We start from the raw sequence: 19,626 nt of genomic DNA on the forward strand, positions 1-19,626 counted from the left end.
CACAAACTTGGTGTTCCCTTGCCTATCTTACCTTAACGGCCCAATCCGCAAGGCAAACTCAGAGCAAGCCCAACCCAAACACAAGACAGAAATGGTGCTGGTGCCCTGCAACAGCCCAGTGGTTACAGTATTCACCCAGGATATATGAAACCCAGGTTCAAATCCCTACTCTACCTGATGTGGAGCAGGGATTTGAACCCAAGTCTCCCACCTCCTAGTTGACTGCCCTAACCACTTGGCTAAGGGGTATTCTGTGGTGAAGCTCTCAATATGCCTGCTGAAGTTGTTCCTCTTTATAGAAAATACTTGAACACTCACTGGAGAAAGGGGACTGGAACCTGGGTTTCCCAACTCCCACATGAGGGCCCTAACCACTGAGCTATAGAGTCACTCATTTTCTCTCTGGCCCAATTAATATTTAAATTATTTATTCACAGTGGAACAGTTCCAACAGGAGAGACTGAGATCCCCAGCCCAGAATAACCCATAACCCAGAGGTTAGGGCACTCATCTGGAAGTGAGAGACCTGGTTCAAGTCCCTACTTAACCCTCTCCTCTGCATTTCCTACTGCTAACTTAGGCAGCTCTCCGCTCAGCATAATGGCTTTTGTGAATCCCCTTCTTAGGCACCTAACTCTCCCTAGGCATTATATAAGGAATATGGGTGTGTAACTTGGGTTTGTAAATTCAACTGGACAGCAGGTCACCAAAAAGTTAAGTGCTCTAATGCTAACCATTGCAACACCTAAATTCCCCTTGTGAATCTAGCCCTTCCAGCCTGGAAAGGAACTGAATTACCAATGTAATAAAAAAAATTAAAAACACAACAAAAACCCATATCCCACATACAGGCACAAACCCTGTCCCCTCCTTTAAAAAATGAAAAAGCCTCAGAACTATTTCATATAGCAAGAAGAAAAAAAGCCTGATTTCTTCCCCCACTCCCTTCAAAGCCTTTTGTGAGGACTTTGAAAAACCTTTTGCAAGTCCAAATAAATTAGATTTATCATATCTCCTCCTCTTATCCACCATTTTGGGGTGACATGATTTACTTTTTACAAAAGCTGTGCAGGTTTGTACGTATCATAGCACATTTCTTTCATTATTCCCTCAACCAACATACTTGAACTGAAATAGGACTCATTGTTCTTTAATTCCCATGTCACAGGGTGAGCTGGCCCTTAAAGAAGGTTGGTCAGCTGTACCTGTGCCATGAATACTTGCCATACTGCTCAGCTTAAGATGGGGGTAAAGGACACTTTCTGTTGTTGGCAAAGAGTCCTGTGGCACCTTACAGACTAACAGAGGTATTGGAGCATAAGCTTTCGTGGGTGAATACCCACTTCGTTGGATGCATGTAGTGGAAATTTCCAGAGGCAGGTATAAATACGCAAGCAAGAATCAGGTTAGGGATAAGGAGGTTAGTTCAATCAGGGAGGATGAGGCCTTCTTCTGGCAGTTGAGGTGTGAACACCAAGGAAAGAGAAACTGCTTTTGTAGTTGGCGAGCCATTCACAGTCTTTGTTTAATCCTGAGCTGATGGTGTCAAATTTGCAAATGAACTGAAGCTCAGCAGTTTCTCTTTGAAGTCTGGTCATGAAGTTTTTTTGAAGCAGGATGGCTACCTTTAAATCTGCTATTGTGTGTCCAGGGAGATTGAAGTGTTCTCCTATAGGTTTTTGTACATTGCCACTCCTAATATCTGATTTGTGTCCATTTATCCTTTTATGTTGGGACTGTCCAGTTTGGGCGATGTACATAGCAGAGGGGCAAAGAGAAACTGCTGAGCTTCAGTTCATTTGCAAATTTGACACCATCAGCTCAGGATTAAACAAAGACTGTGCATGGCTAGCCAACTACAAAAGCTGTTTCTCCTTCCTTGGTGTTCACACCTCAACTGCTAGAAGAGGGCCTAATCCTCCCTGATTGAACTAACCTCCTTATCCCTAGCCTGACTCTTGCTTGTGTATTTATACCTGCCTCTGGAAATTTCCACTACATGCATCCGAAGAAGAGGGTATTCACCCACAAAAGCTTATGCTCCAATACGTCTTAGTCTATAAGGTGCCACAGGACTCCTTTGCCGCTTTTACAGATTCAGACTAACACAGCTACCCCTCTGATACTTTCTGTTGTTTGCACTCGATACCTAGAAAGGGCTCATGACTTGACTGGAGGGCTAAATCACCTTAGCAGCCAAACCGTGGTGGGAGAACCACAACAGCTAACAGATCCAGAATCGTAGCAGGTAGGCTCCTGCTATACTCCTGGATCACCCTCAGTAATGGTAGTTCTAACATTCGCTATCTTCCAACTAACTAATACAATTTCATATTTGTTACCCATTGTTAGGTTTATGCCATCTAGTCCTAGTGACTTGTTGCCCCTTGATTTATCAGCTTTTCCAGCATCTCCTCTTAAAACTTCAGTTTGACAATTTCTGATCTTTATTACCTGAAAAGAGAAGGTATTTTCCTACTCCATTCTCTGTAGTGAAGACTGAGCCAAAGAAATAACAATGGATGAGGTGTCTAATTAGTTGTTTTACTTCCAGATGACCTAGCAACAGACGCAATTCTCTTTCAAGTTTTCTGCTTAATACTTCAAGAATTTTAATTGTTAACACATGTGGTATGCTTCTTTATAACATAGAAACCTGCTTGCTACTTTGTGATCAACTCACTTTCAATAAAATTAACATATTTAAAAGGCAACTTTTATTCATGTTATAGTCTCTAAATATTTTAGTTAAGAGTTTAAAATTGTACGCACACACCATTATTAGCCATTTGCTACTCACCTAGGTTGACAACGTTCACACAGATATATATCAGGAATATGCTGCCTGTCGATCCCCATGCAGTCAATGTGCTGCCAAACACTGAAAAAAATAAAGATTCCACATGTATAGTCCTCTGAAATTAATGCATTTAAGACTGACACATCTTTAGTGACCAAGGCACACTGGACATGTTTGGTCAAAAGAAACGGTTACTTAATGTAACAGTGATTCTTCAAGATGTGATGCAGACATGTATTCCACTTAGGTGTGTGCGCAACCAGCCCATTGGAGCTGGAGAATTTTGCCTAGCCATATCCATAGAGGGTCGACACTCATGCCTTGTGTCCACAGCCTCTCCCCTGGCTATATGAGGCGGCGCTGCCCCAGTTGCCCTCCTGCCAGGTTCCTTCACACAGAATGCCCAAAAACTAAACTACAATGCAGACGGAGAGTGAGTCATGGAATACATGTCTACATCACATCTCAAAGAACCACAGTTACAGGAAGTGACTGTTTCTTCTTTGAACAGATGCAGCCATGTATTCCACTTAGGTGACTCACAAGCAGTACCCACCCTGGGAAGGAGGGCTCCAAGTCTTCCTAAAGAAGGATTGCAGGACTGCCCTACCAAAACTTGCATCCGCCTTGAAAGATGCAGTAAAGGAATAATGGTTCATAAATGTATGGATGGATGGATAACCATTTAGCAGCCCTGAAAATGTCCAGTATTAAGATGTCACTGAGGAACACTACTGATGTTGTTTTAGCTCTCATAGAATGAGCTCGCACCTGCTGAGGAGGCATAGCTGAAGCTATTTCATATACAGTTTTGATACAGGATGTTATTCATTTTGAGACAGTCTGTGAAAGGACTGCTTGATCCTTCATACAATCTGCATATGATATAAAGAGGCGAGGCAAGGCAAAGCACGAAATGGTTTAGTCCTGTCCAGAAAGAAGGCCAGACATCGCCTATCATCTAATGTATGGAGACGCTGTTGCTCCGGAGATGAATGTCACTTATGAGAGAATATGGGTAAATACACAGCCTGGTTAAAATAAAACTGAGAAACCACTTCACAACCACGTCCAAAATTTTTGTCTAAAGTCACTTTGCCCATAGAGAACTGTGGATAAGGAGGCCCTGCCATTAGAGTCTGCAACTCACATAATCTTCTGCTGGATATTATTGCTATTATATATATTCTGGATATTATTGCTATTATATATATATTATATATATTCTGCTGGATATTATTGCTAGGAATGCAGTTTTCAGCCACAAAAGCAGAAACGGACAAGATTCCACAGGCTTGAAAGTAGGTCCTATTAAAGCCATTAGTACCACACTAACTTCCACAGAAGAACAAGCTCTCAGACTGGAGAATGGAGACAAAAGTAGTCCTTTTAAGAATCTTGCTACCATGTTATTGAAGACTACCAATCTTCCCTGAAGAGGGGAATGAAACAGTATCGCTGCTAGATGCGCTTTCAATGAGTTAAACACAAGCCCCGACAACCTGAAAGCATAGCAGGTACTCCAAGATGTCCTGGACAGAAGCCAGTGTTGGCTGAATTCCATGGGCCAATGACCACACCAAAAACAGCTTCCATTTCACTGACAAGGCCATTCTGATAGAGATCTTTCTACTTTTGAGTAGGATCTGCTAAACAGCCACCAAACACTGCTCTTTTCTCCTCATTTAGCCACAAAGTACCGACACCATGAGATGCAGGGAGCTGAGAACGGGATGCAATGTGTGACCATGATTCTGTGTGAGCAGTTTGGGATGGACAGTAAAGGGCACAGGAGGTTGAACTGACAGCAAATGTCAGAGAACCAGCACTGCCTCAGACACACTGGGGAAATGAGAATGAGCTTGGCCTGATCTGCCTTCATCTTGAGACTGACCAGTGGGATGACTGGGATTGGGGAAAAGAGTACAAGAGAGCCAAGTGCCAGCTGAGACAGAAAGAGTTGGACAGGAGCCCAGTCTAAGGCCCCCCTTGAGAGCAGACCAGGTGACATTTCCTGTTGTCCCTCATAGCAAACAAGATGATCATCAGTATGCCTCAATTTGCAAAGATGACCCAGAAGACACTTGTCTTCAGACCATTTGTGACTCAGGAAGAAATTCATGCTGAGACGGTCTGTGAGAGGACTCTGGAATCCAGGCAAGCAGTTGGCTATCAGCGTAATGCTCTCCTCAATGCAAAACTGCCACAACCTGAATGCCTCTTGGCAGAGCATCCTGGAGCGTGCTTCCCCCCTGGCTTGTTCACATAATACATTGCAGTGATATTATCAGAAAGTATGTGAACCACTGAGACCCTGAAACAGTCCAGAAAAGCACTGCATAAATTGTAGATGACCCGAAGCTCCACCATGTTGATATGCAGTGAGGACTTCTGCTCTGACCACAGACTTAACTTTCAGTGACCCCAGGTGTGCTCCCCAACCCATTAGGGAGGCATCGGCAACAGCAGACCTAGTTGGCAAAGGCAAGATGAAGGGAACACACTGGCAAATGTTCTCTAGACCATGTCCACCACTGCAAGGAGCCCATGAACAGTTGGGAAGGCAGACGAATCTGTCCAAGGGGTGAAGAGTTGGATGATAAACCATCCTGAGCCACATTTGCAGGGGGCAGAGGTGCAACCTTGCAAACTGGACCACCTGTGTGCAAGTGGACATGTGGCCCAGGAGCCCCAGGCACATCCGAACTGTCATGGAAGGCTGAGACTGCAGTCTGCGGCAAAATGTGGTAAATCACCTGAAAACAGTCAGTCAGCAGAAAAGCTCTTGAACTTGTTAAGTCTATTAGGGCCCAGTGAACTCAATTTTCTGAGGGGGAACCAAAGCTGACTTCCCAGTGTTTAGGATAAGAACCAGATGGTCAAGCAAGCACAGTACAGTGTCGATATGAGAAAGAGCTTCCTCTCTGTACCTGCCCCTCAGTAACGAGTCATCCAGATACAGGAAGATTTGGATTCTTTTCCTCCTAAGATACACCATCACAATAACCATTCACGGAGTCTTTTCTCTGAATGATCTGCAAATCGAACACCGCTTCTTGATGTAGGCTTCACTTAGGCACAGCAAGCACCACATTGTGATCACTGCTGGGGATCACTACCCCACATGACAGACTATGTTTAAACCCTGGTGAGGGTATCACCAAGGAAATACTTAAATTACAGCTAACACATACTAAATCTAACTAAGACTATACTAAGGGTACTAATTAACTATATCCAACTAGAAAAGTCAATAAATAGAGGGACTGAGATGAAAACCACACAGAGCTCTGACTCCAGCCACAGGTGGTAAGAAGTAACAGAGGGGACCTGGGCAGCGATGCCTCATATATCCAAGGGAGCAGGCATGGCCACAATGCACTAGTGCTGCCCCTCTATGGGTACTGCTATGCAAAGTTCTCCAGCTCCATTGCGCTGAGCACGCACACATCTAAGTGGAATACACGGCTGTATCTACTCAAAGAAGAGGCACATTTCCAAAGTCATTTTCTATATGGCTTGTGCTATCCTGAAAACAACACATAAATTGATTTCTCTGAACTACCACCCTACCCCACTCCCACTACCTGACTACTTATTTTACATTCCACTGATCTGATCCCTCTGCATTTCCATCCCAGTAGCTGTTTCTTCATTCGCACTGCTCCCGCAGCCATATTTGTCCTCTACAAAATGCTCCTCCTTCAGCACTTTAAAAATATAAGAAGCATAAGTGTTATTAGAACCGCCAGAGAGTAAGACATTGCACTGAAACTAAGTGAATGTTGCAGCAGAGAATAATTTTTAGTAAATTCATTAGTCCATCTCAGCAGGGCTTGATAGCAATGTCCTTATAACACAACATGTTTTTTTTAAATTGTTCTTAAAACATTCCCTTGTCAAGTGTTACACGTAATATTCACTGTTAACAGAAATGTTTATTTTATCAACCTAAATACTGTACACTAAAACTAGTGTGCTAATATTTTGCATGAGATATTATAAACACACTACCCAGAACATGAAAGTATGCCTTCCAAAAGGACTAGACCAGGGGTCTCAAGAAATATTTTGGTGGCCTCAGAGTGAGGCCACCAACTCTTGCTGATGGCTGCTCTGACAATTTTTCCTAACTACTTCATTGATCTTAGGAAAAACAAATAAATATGCACATATATACATGTCCAAATCATAATTTAAGTAGATTTTTATTTCAGACTCAATAATAAAAATAATATACAGTTGTCTCTATTCTTTACTGGACCTAAACAAAATCGGAACAAATAAAGTGCTTTGCAGATTCTTGTCTTCTGTGGTTGTTTCTTTTACTTTTTGGGTTGCCTTTTTTTTTAAAAAAAAAAAATTTACTAGCTAGTAAGTCCATTTCTGTGAAAAGTGGTATTTGTATGTTTGTTTCCCCACCGCTACCTCTCCCTGCCGCCATCGCTGCCCAGGAGGCTGTGGATGCATGAAAAGCCCCTCGTGGCCGCATGCAGCCACAGTCGCCGCATTTGAGAAACGCTGGACTAGACTGAATTTAATGAGTAATGTGAATGGCCTGCAAAAAAAGTCCCACTACTGACAAAAGAGTAGACTCTTCAATATTTACAATGGAGCAGCCAGACACAAAATAGCAAACTGGAACAAAGTGTGAAACTCTTTCCTTCCTTGAACTTCTATTTTGCCGGTTAAGACAGTTACATGGCCTATAATGGACTTGAAAGAGCCTCTGTTTTGATGGCGGTTCCCCTACCCTAAAATTGAATGTAATCTAAAGTAATTAGCCATTTCAAAAACTGCTTACTACTACAGTTTGATTAAAAAATAAAAACATGTACGTATGTATTAACATTTTAATTCATATAAAATATTTTACCTGCATTTATCACAACAGATCATGTATCCATCATCATGGGTAAAACCACAAATGCACCTGGTAATATCAGTTCCATAGCTTCCATCTTCTGATGTGCTGATGGTAGTAGCACTGGAAGTTTCATCAAAATTGGGAGTGGTAAATATGCCTACTTCATTCTTGCTGATAAGAACTGATGGAGGAGGAGATGCTGGAGGTGTTGGAGGAGGACGAGCACCATAGTTATGGTCCTGGATGATTTTTTGAAAAACCCACAGTTATCTTGACATGTAACCAATATTCATTTTCAAACTCCTCAGAAGGATTCCTACACCCACTTTTGTTTGGAAGTCAGGTTTCTAAATTCATAGCCAGAATGAAAACACTCAAAAACAGAAGCCCAAAGTTATGCTCCTAAATTCACGTTTAAACACCTACATAATGCCCTACACACTTCAAAAATGCTGTGATTCCAGCAGCTCCCATCAAACTTTTTAAACTAAGACCAGTTATGCAGGTGCCTAGATATCTAAATCCACATTTAACTTTACACAAACAAGAAAAGGGAGATAAAGCAGCTTGAAAAATAAATGTCTGTTTATATACCAATATCAAATCACTCCGGAAGCACTAGTTGCAAAAGCTAGATTTTACTACTACTGCATCAGCAGCAGTATTGAACATTGCCGATATAGGCTCTATATCAGAGGTGGTCAAACTATAGCCTACGGGCCATATCCGGCTCACAGGACCGTCATACCCAGCTCCTGAGCTCCCAGCCGGAGAGGCTAACCAATCCCCAGTCCCTCCCCTGCTGTCCCCACTCCCCTACAGCCTCAGCTTGCCGCGCTAGCGCGCTCTGGCCCACCATTCCTGGCGGGCAGCATGGCAGGCTCCGGCCAGGCGGCGGGGCTGCGAGCTCCTGCTGCTCTGAGCGGCTTGGTAAGGGGGCAGGGAGCAGTTCGATGGGGCAGAGGTTCTGGGGAGGAGCGGTCAGGGGACAGGGGGTGATTGGATAGGTGTGGGAGTCCCGGGGGGGTGGGGGCCTGTCAGGGGGCAGGGGTGTGGATAGGGGTTGGGGCAGTCAGGGGACGGGGAACAGGGGGGTTGGATGGAGATGGGGTCGGGGGGGGCTTAAGGGATTGGGGGGTCCCAGGAGGGGGCGGTCAGGGGACAAGGAGCAGGGGGTTGGATGGGTCAGGGGTTCTGAGGGGGCAGTCGGGGCGGGAAGCAGAAGAGGGCGGGGGCCAGGCTGTTTGGGGAGGCAAACCTTTCCTACCTGGCCCTCCATACAATTTTGCAACCCCGATATGGTCCTCAGGCCAAAAAGTTTGCCCATCCCTGCTCTATATACATCCACTCAGAAGCTCATTTGAGCAAAGCAATGTTTATTCAATAGAAAAGAACAAAACCGGAATGGAAAGTTTTTAAGATTCCAAGCATTACAAACAGTAAAAGAGCATTAAACAGAACTCTAAAAAGTATGCTTGTCTTTTTGTATATCTGGCTTTTAAGTAACCCCGTTCTTCCCCTGTCCACACACAATAAGGAACTTTAAATATGCCTCAAAACTATTTGATTAAAAAAGTTGGAACCTCACACAAATACTCTAAGCTTTTAAACTTACCGCATAAGGCAAACCAATGTAACTGTGAGAGTGATGAGAACTGCTGGTATATAACTGGTGTGGATAACTGTTTGATTTTTCAACTACCACAGGGCTAGCTTCTACAGATTCTGGTCTGAAAAGCAAGATGTACACCATTACATACAATATTTCATATGTATTTGCTTTTACTTGTATTTTTTTCATTTTATAAACAAGTATTTACATTTTGTTCCTGTTAGAAAGTAAAAAGACCCATTTTCATAAGAAGTGGCCCCAAAGGAAGCATAAAATACATATCACCAAGAAAGAAGTTTCTAGAACATGAGACATATAGCTCAAATGGATCTTTGACATATGAGATCTTGTTATAGGCATTAGCTGCAAGTAAATTCTGCAGCAGTTCAGACACCCTGAGCATAAAACTTGGTTTATCATTAGAAAAGGCTGTACAATACCACATAATCGTATAAAGTGACTGCAAGAAGAGGCACATTAGCATCATTAATAACGATAGAAGCAACAAGGGACAATACATATGAAACTACAGAAGTCTATCAATATATTCGTATCACTACCCGCAACTTAATGAAGTTCCACAATGACATCTAGTGAGAACATCAGTGCAGTGCCAATAACCTCCTATAGAGATCTGTGGTGCCAATCAGGTTCCACAACAGTTTTTGACTGGGAAGGAAAGAACATGCACAGAGTAAATAAAAAAAATAAGGCGCTTGATATTCAAAACAAAATTGGAAGAAAAATTAAAAGGTGATATTACTGAAGAAAAAATTGCAAAAAACGAGAAAAGAATGTAGAAAGAGGGAAAGTGTAAAAAGAAATAGTAACAGGATATTTGATTGCTTTTTCCTAGAAGTTTTATAATATTTATAGACACACAAGTATGAGAGCTAGATTTTTTGGCCCTACTTATGGAATTGCCCAACAAGTTAATTCTGACCTTATTACTTATTCATCATTTCATCTAGGGGCCCCATACCACTGGGGCAAATTTCAAAGGAACTTGGAGCTCACAAATGAAACTTCTACATGACAGCAAATCACTGCCAGGGCCAGCCAGGGCAAGATGCCGACTCATAAATAACAAAAAACAATCTTCGTCTGCTACTATTCTCTAAGAAGTTCACAAAAGTTTTTTTATTCCCAACAATTAAAATGAAAATTCAATGAACTCTAATATACTGATCATCCAAAAGGAGTCTAGTGATATGTATGTTTAAAAAATTATTTAACAAAACATGGATTCAGGGTACTTAAAGCTAGTTTGGAGGGTTGTGTGTTTTGTTTTGTTTTTAAACAAATATTCATATTGTGAAAAGAACAGGAGTACTTGAGGCACCTTAGAGACTAACACATTTTATTAGAGCATAAGCTTTCGTTGGCTACAGCCCACTTCATCGGGTGCATAGAATGGAACATATAGTAAGAAGATTTATATTATATATTTATTTTTCATACAGATAAGTTGGAAGTTACCATACAAACTGTGAGAGGCTAATTAGTTAAGATGAGCTAAAAACTTTTGTAGTGATAATCAAGATGACCCATTTAGACAGTTGACAAGAAGTTGTGAGGATACTTAACTTAGGGAAACAGATTCAATATGTGTAATGACCCAATTCATATTGTGCATATTTTTTCCTCTGGTTTAATTTGTAATTACAAATTATTAACAGAAAATAATAGTATATATACACACACTTTTTTTGCTCTATGCCATGAAAAGAAGAGTTCTACAAAGTTTTGTTAGAGGAACACTGACTACTTAAGTCACACTTCTGTATTATTTTAACCTTTTGTAATAAAACAGTCATTTTCTCTCATCTTTATGTTTTTTCTAAAAGATATGCTCTAGGAATAATTTTGGGGACATTCCATGGCCTGTGTTATACAGGTCAGGCGAGATGATCACCGTAGTCCCTTCTGACCTGAGTATCTATGACTATATTCATTTGTTTACTTCATGAATTTGAGAGAACTTTTCACCTTATGTATAGTTACTTTGTTAGTCACTTTCCCTTTATGCAAGCAGGTTTTCCACACAGGAACAGAGAAAAGAAAAAAAAAAAAAAGAGTAAAGTTTGTATAGCCACAAAAAATTAGAAGGGGACTTTAGGATAAAGGGGGATTAGAATATTGTACAGCTTTCATAGACTGTAAATTCTTCAGTGTAGGACTGTCTACTGCTTTGTGTATTCTGCAGAACCAAGTCTATCATCAACAGTACACAATCACACAGGAACCATGTAAAATATTTGAAAACACTTAGATCAAAGTTTTTTCAGAACTTCCACATCTACCTTTAAAACACACAAATACTGTATCTCCTCAGCTACACCAAAGTTTTCTTTTAAAAGTAATGACAATTGAACTGAATATTTTTCACAGAATGGACTCTTGCTACTACATACTGCTGAGAATTGAAAAAAAAAAGTGTTAAGGAAGAATACAAACATTTCCTAAGTGGAAGATATTTACTCTGTGACATACCTTCTATTACAATAACTTTCTAGTCACTAAAAAGAAAAGGAGTACTTGTGGCACGTTAGATATGAACAAATTTATTTGAGCATAAGCTTTCATGAGCTGCAGCTCGCTTCATTGGATGCATGCAGAGGAAAATCTCCCCACTGTATTTTCCACTGCATGCATCCAATGAAGCGAGCTATAGCTCACAAAAGCTTATGCTCAAATAAATTTGTTAGTCTCTAAGGTGCCACACATACTCCTTTTCTTTTTGTGGATACAGACTAACAGGGCTGCTACTCTGAAACCTCTGTAGTCACTGACTGCCTTTTCATTTTGGGAAGGGAATGATGAAAAAGGTTGTTCAGTAAAGAAACCAGAGGGAGCAGCAGTGGTCCTCAACCTTTTCTATACAATGTAACAGAAGCATCTGGGGGCATCCCTCCCCCATCTGGGGAATTGTAATCTCCCATCCTCCCTAGGTTTATGAACCCAGGTTCTAGAAAGAAAACAAATTTGAAAAGGTATGTCAGATTCTCCACTATCCTCATAATGTCATGTTGAAGGTACAATGTTTTCTGGTTGGGGTCCTACTGCAATGGAAATAATACTAATCCTGAAGATCTGGATACTCAAAGCTCTGATGCACAAGGAGTGGATATTTGCCCAGTACAGCCCAGCTAAGTTTCCAGAATTTCTAGTCATTTTCATAACCTTCCCTCCCAATTCAAGAGACTGCTGTCCATCCCCTAAGGTTTCCTAGCAGAATATTTTTAATACTTTTTGAAAGTGAAAGGAGGTAGCATGCCTATCCTGTTTTCCACTAAATAGTGCATTTTTCCCAGGGATTATTTGGATCTTATTCGTTTTCCCTAGTAACTGGAGAACTATTTGGTCTAACAGGCAATCTGAGTACCAAAACTCCCTGGAAAAAAAATATTTTAATATGCAGTCTACATTTCAGTAATGCTAAAGTTTATTACAGAAACTTTTCTTTGTTAGATACCATTATTGTGAGTTGTAAAAATGTCAAGTTCTTAAATGTGAGATAATTCAATGAAAGATACTGATAATAGCATATACTTAATCAAAAGACCTTAAGAGCCTAACCACAAAAATTTCCTGCTCTACCTTACAATATATACCCTGAAGGTGGCAGTTTGTGCATTCCACACAATCAAATTGGAGTCCAAAGAGTAACTGGGCTTCGCAAGGGATTTGAAGTGCTCTTTAAATTCAGACAATAAATCCCACTTTCTGTAAGTGTTGGCTACTTATTGTAGTCCTTTGGGGATAATTGGTGGACTTGGCTTCCATTATGTGACTGTCCTGATAACAAGCATCCATATAATCACACAAAACAGTGGAAAGCAGCAACTACCAAAGTAAAAACATGAAAGTTAAAAACCAAAGAAAACAAAGAAATCCAAGGGTTATTGTTACCCATTTTAAGGCTGTGACTATTCCTATGGATTTAGGTTAGATAATTCACATGTTTAAAGTGCAGCATGTAAGTAAGTGACTGGAGAATAAGGGACTAAGTTTCACATGGGACAAAACAAGAGAGGGTGATACAGTAGTAGGGAGTGGATGCAATGTGCAAAGTCAAGAATCACATCAATGAAGTGAGTAAGAAGTATGTACTTCGTGAAGGTTCACTAAATTTTTTTAAAATACTGGATTTCAAGGACTCTTATTGTGGGTATCTTGCAAAAACTTGAGTTTTCAAGAGGAAAAGGGTCAAAAGAATGTATGACTTGGCATTCCTCACTTATGTTCTTGATATCAAAGATGTGCACTTGAGGCACTGTATTTAGAAATATTTTGAACAGACCCCATTCTGTAGCTTCACAGTACCATACATCTGTCCTGACCCACCAAGACGATACATTTGAAAAAAAAGCCTACTCCTGGTGTTTATAAACAATGGAATCATCTTATTTTTACTGTTTACTTCCCTAGTACTTAGGGACATTCGAACTTCACAACTGAAACTTCTTGTAATTTTTCAGCGTAGCAGCCGTGTTAGTCTGTATTCGCAAAAAGAAAAGGAGTACTTGTGGCACCTTAGAGACTAACCAATTTATTTGAGCATAAGCTTTTGTGAGCTACAGCTCACTTCATCAGATGCATTCAGTGGAAAATACAGCGAGGAGATTTATATACACAGAGAACATGAAACAATGTGTGTTCCCATATATACTCACGAGAGTGATCAGGTAAGGTAAGCTATTACCAGCAGGGGAGAGAGGGGAAAAAAAAACCTTTTGTAGTGATAATCAAGGTGGGCCATTTCCAGCAGTTGACAAGAACGTCTGAGGAACAGTGAGGGGTGCGGGGGGGAACAAACGTGGGGAAATAGTTTTAGTTTGTGTAATGATCCATACCACTCCAAGTCTCCATTCAAGCCTAAGTTAATTGTATCCAGTCTGCAAATTAATTCCAATTCAGCAGTCTCTCGTTGGAATCTGTTTTGAAGTTTTTTTGTTGAAGAATTGAGACTTTTAGGTCTGTAATTGAGTGACCAGAGAGATTGAAGTGTTCTTCGACTGGTTTTTGAATGTTATAATTCTTGATGTCTGATTTGTGTCCATTTATTCTTTTACGTAGAGACTGTCCAGTTTGACCAATATACACGTACATCTACCAATGTGATATACGCCAGCATGTGCCAGCAATGCCCCTCTGCCATGTACACTTTAGATAAGCTATTACCAGCAGGAAAGTGGGGTGGGAGGAGGTATTTTTTCATGCTTTGTGTGTATATAATAATATCTTCTACACTTTCCACAGTATGCATCCGATGAAGTGAGCTGTAGCTCACGAAAGCTTATGCTCAAATAAATTGGTTAGTCTCTAAGGTGCCACAAGTACTCCTTTTCTCATCTTAAGCGATCACTCATTACAGTGTGTATGGTAACACCCATTGTTTCATGTTCTCTATGTATATAAATCTCCCCACTGTATTTTCCACTGAATGCATCCGATGAAGTGAGCTGTAGCTCACGAAAGCTTATGCTCAAATAAATTGGTTAGTTTCTAAGGTGCCACAAGTCCTCCTTTTCTTTTTGTTATAATGTTGTTTGTCTGTACACACACACACAGCATGAGACACAATGTCACAGGGTGGTTGGCCCTTTAAGGAGAGTTGGGCTCAGCCTCACCTGTTTCTCATAAGCCACCTCCAAACTGAGATGGTCAAGTAATTATAAAAGCCACCAAGTATCTCAGCTGGAAAGGAGAGCTAGATAAAGCAAATGGTCTCCTGATGCAAGGAAAAGGGCTTGCAGAAGGTTGGGTTTGTGTGTGAAACCCTATCTTGAACTGATTTATTGTATTTGCTGAATAAACTGTACCCTGAAGGAAGAGCTTGAAAAGACTGTGACCTTCCTGGGATGTGGAAACAGGCCAGCAGCCTACATAGACTTTAACAACAAAACAAACAAACCAACCAACCAAAAAAACCCCAACAAATTAGCACTCACTATTATGCCCTAAATCACAAATTTTTAATTATCTGAGTGGGATTCTGACCAAATTATTCGTCTCAAAGATGTATACTAAACCCCTTGGGTGAGGTCATGTACATGTAAGTGGTCTATCAGTTAACAGACTGGTAGAGTGGTTAGAAACTGTTAAACATTCACAAGTGTTCAGGCTAGAAAACATTGTCCCCAAATCCCAATCTTCCAATGGGTTAAAAGTTTTTCTACTATTAGAAAATAGTACTAGATTTTCTCACCTACACTAAAAAAAATTTAAGCCACATTTAAGAGTCTCAGTTCTGGTTTTGGGTCAGACAACTTGCATATCTAGAACTAGATCACTTGAGAATTAACACTCAATTACTATACAGCCTTAAACTACCCCATTCTATCAGCAGATGGCCCTAGTGAAGTTAATTAAATAAAATAAATAAATAATGCTGAAAAAGAAAAACCAACGTACCACAAGGCTGTTAAAGTTATCAGTGAAGATTTCCATAAACTCAGTTTTATGGGCTTATGGCTCAAGTTATCTACACTCTGAATCGTGGTTAAAAAGTTTTAGCTAAAGACCATTATTTTCTTCTAAGTAACAGCCGTGTTAGTCTGTATTCGCAAAAAGAAAAGGAGTACTTGTATGCATCCGATGAAGTGAGCTGTAGCTCACGAAAGCTCATGCTCAAATAAATTGGTTAGTCTCTAAGGTGCCACAAGTACTCCTTTTATTTTCTTCTAAGGGGTCTGAAAAGGGGGGTTAAGCGGACCGTTTCTTTCCATGATTGTTTTGACTATTCATTATAAAAAGTTAATCCGAGTGGTTCTCATCCTTAACACCAAAAATAAAGTTTATATGAAAGCTGGGAGCGCAACAGGTTTTTTTAAATCGTGGATGTCAAAAAAACTGACACTCATTAAGACAGATTTTCAAAGGAGCCTAGGTTAATTAGAATCTCAACTCTTTTAGGCTCCTTTGAAAGTCCCAGCCTAACGTTTTTAAGGTCATTTACCATAGCCAAAAACTCAAAAGCAGCATTTACTTATTAAAAGAAAAAAAAAAAGGGGGGGGGGAAATTATTTGAAAACCACTTGTTCCTAAAAAGAAAAGGAGTACTTGTGGCACCTTAGAGACTAACCAATTTATTTGAGCATAAGCTTTCGTGAGCTACAGCTCACTTAGCTCACGAAAGCTTATGCTCAAATAAATTGGTTAGTCTCTAAGGTGCCACAAGTACTCCTTTTCTTTTTGCGAATACAGACTAACATGGCTGTTACTCTGACACTTGTTCCTAGTGTGCCTCAGCAGCTTTGCAAATTTTCTGAAAAAACAAGTTATTATACTATGTACAACAATTTGACAGGTTTTTGCACTACAATTCATATGAACATTGGTTGGCTAAAATTCAACCCAGATAAGAAAATATGACGTAGAACAATGTATTGTATTTCACACAAAATGTATTGTAATACTTTAGTTAAAGAATACAAGACAGCTTCATGGGCAAAACTAGGTAGAGAACATTGCCTGATCTTTGGCAATTGCTTACTGATTTCTGACATGGTTTGCAAGGTAGGTCTACTACTTTTTATCATGACCTGCACCTGGAAGACCAGATTTCCACAGTAGTTATGAAGGAGTTTATGATGTTTTATATTACTTTTTAAAAAAAATTTTAAAGTTCCCTTTTCTTCTAGATTAGAACTTGCTACAGTGACCCACGTATTGTGATCATTAGACTAAACTATAGTAAAGCCTTTTATTTGGGGTTAACTCTGAAAGCCATCTACAGACCGTGGAACGTGGCAGCATGATTTCCCAGACACTTGACCATGAATACTCAACATTGATGCTTGGAACTACACTGACTTCCTGTAAGTCAGCAAGAGCATTTCACTTAATAAGGCCACTCTATTCAAGGCAATGTCTATTGCTCTCTATCCCTTCACAGCAAGAAAAATTAGGCTAGAGTCTTACTATCCCAAGATCCTTTTCCACTAAAGGCACACACTTTAAAAATTCTCTTCTCCTGAATATTCACTTTCAGTCCATCTAGTGTTCTTCACATCAAACTGAAAACTGCTTTTATATGCTGTACAATGTCTATATTGTACTCTCGCTATTAAAAAATGTTGTCTTGTATTTACACAATTTTGTGCGTCAGATTTTGTAGAGGCACCCAGAGGAACTCAGGTACATACCCATAGCACAGATAATGCCTTCTGTTACATAGATCTTTTATTAGTATGGCCTAATGAGGCAGCACCTTTATAGTTCCTAACTAATTCTGAGTACAGGAAGACATGCAGTTTATTTCACCAACTGTGATTTTCCCCCCAAAATTGTAACATTTAATAGGTTCAAAGTGAATAGTATAATAATTATATTCAAATTTATGCATACTGTTCTAGTAACTAACTAGAACAGTGTTCTCTTTACAGGCCTCAACTCTCTATTTGGAAGGGTAGAAGAAAGGATGATTAAATTTCCAGGTCTCCTTTTTCAGTGAAGATCCTACACAGTCAAGTTTGCCACCCCCCATTTTCCCCCATGCTTTGGCATCTTAGGAAGCAGAAACGGGCCTACAGGGAACTGGTTTGCCTCCTTTCAGGCCCAAGGTATATTCAATAAGGATCTATCATTGTTATTGATACAATCAATGTCCAAAGTGTCAGTTTCTAGAAAAAAGCTGTGTTTGAAAAACAGAAGGTGGTTATGTCAATCTAACATTTCCCAGTGGTCCTTATTACAATACTAGAATAGTCAATAGTTAAACCCGTTCTTGTATACCATCTATCATGTATTCTGTTTTCCCCCTTGATTTTAAGTTGACATAATACAAATTAGTTATGATCAAGGAAAACTAAATAAAACTGTTTGCTATTTCTATATATTCCACAGCTTCTTCTCTCTTGGCTACTCATTTTCCATCTGATGAACCCTATTTAAGAGCTCAGCAATTGCAAGTAAGAGCTTATCAGTTTCTACATTTGCCTCCTTCAATAAGGGACATATGTACTGCCCTTATAGGATGGAAATTCACTAGAAGATGTTACCTGCCTCATGCTTCTAAGCAGTCCTCTTCGGTGATGGGGAGGACTGTTCCTACATTTTATTTTAAAAATAGAACTTTTCTGTGCATGATCCTGGACAAATCCACAAACTAAATGAGTTTTGAAGTTCAAATTCAAGAATGGCAAATTTTAAGTTATTCCAGATGCCCCACAAAGCACCCAGCAACTCAGAGTTTAAAATCTTGCCCCTGACCCCCAGAAGCCTTTGCAGCCATGATAGCAGTTAAGTTCATCAACATTACAACCAATGAACACATGCAGTCTCATCAGCCTAACTAATAACAGACACCTAATGCCCCTAGAGTGTGCAGGACACAAACACAAAAAACAAAAATGAACACACATACATGCAGCTGTTTTCTTTGGCTCTTTACTTTTTCAAAACCAGGAAAACCTAGCACTCCTTTTCTGGGCTTTGGCTGTTGGAAGCATCTCAGTTTTGAACTCTAGCTGAAGCAAGTCTTGGATTCTCTGCTGTCACTAAAACATCAGTGTAGAATCCTTGGTTTTCCTGACATAAATAGTGGCATGTCAACCAGCCTACAATACTGACTGCATAAGCTTGTGCATCTCTTGCCACTTATTCTCTTCACATGGTCTTAAGTATAAAAGGATAGATTATGCAACATAAGGAGATACCCTTCAAGAAAGGCACACTAACAGATGTCTTCTTAGGCCCAGTCTCTAAAAGCTTTCCAGGTGAAAACTAGGAAACTCATTTCACTCTTCATAGAAATTAAGACCAAACACTCATGTTTTAGGGAAAATTCCCCACCCTGACTCAACAGGTTTTAATGTTAAAGGCTGCATGTAAGCCATTTTTCAAGTTTACAATGTCCAATTCATCTATCTTGATGAAACCTACCCCACTGCCTTTACTTAATATCTTATTACTTTGGAAGTTCTTCAGGAGATCTGAAGCGTGAAAGAAAATATGTAAAAACAAATTGTCTATTTTTCCAACACCTAAACCATGCAAATACGTTCTTAAACTGTCCAAAAACATGAAAGCTGTATCGTTTCAACAGGACAAAATTAAAACTGTATGTGTAGGAGGGTGGGGGCAAGACGCCTAAGGAAAAAGATTAAGAAAATTTAATTATATTCATTGTGACTGTCAGTCTATTGGCAAGTTTCAAAATGCAATTTCTTTCAAAAGACTAGAAAGAAACAACAAGTTATAAGTCCAAAATTTGACTTTCCTATTGGATTCTAAATATAATTTACATATGACCTAATATTTTTCAAAAATAGGTGACTTAAGTTCGGCTCTGAAATAAACAAACAGTCTGATGATCAAAAATGCTGAGTAACTAGCATCTCC

General features: G+C 39.9%; 1 protein-coding gene across 4 annotated transcripts in view; it reads right to left on the minus strand.

The window, feature by feature from the left end:
- The window catches only part of KMT2E (lysine methyltransferase 2E (inactive)), a 118,655-nt gene that overhangs the window by 76,690 nt on the left and 22,339 nt on the right, over positions 1–19,626 (minus strand). For 3 of the 4 annotated variants that reach the window (XM_073328501.1, XM_073328498.1, XM_073328502.1), the window contains exons 3-5: positions 9,283–9,397; positions 7,677–7,906; positions 2,801–2,881 (exon numbers count right to left, since the gene is read on the minus strand). In XM_073328501.1, coding sequence (XP_073184602.1) covers positions 2,801–2,881; positions 7,677–7,906; positions 9,283–9,397 — 426 coding nt within the window. The remainder of the gene's footprint in view (positions 1–2,800; positions 2,882–7,676; positions 7,907–9,282; positions 9,398–19,626) is intronic. The other variant, XM_073328500.1, reaches the window with a different exon arrangement.

This window comes from Lepidochelys kempii, chromosome 1, assembly GCF_965140265.1.
Source record: "Lepidochelys kempii isolate rLepKem1 chromosome 1, rLepKem1.hap2, whole genome shotgun sequence".
NCBI lineage: Eukaryota > Metazoa > Chordata > Testudines > Cheloniidae > Lepidochelys > Lepidochelys kempii.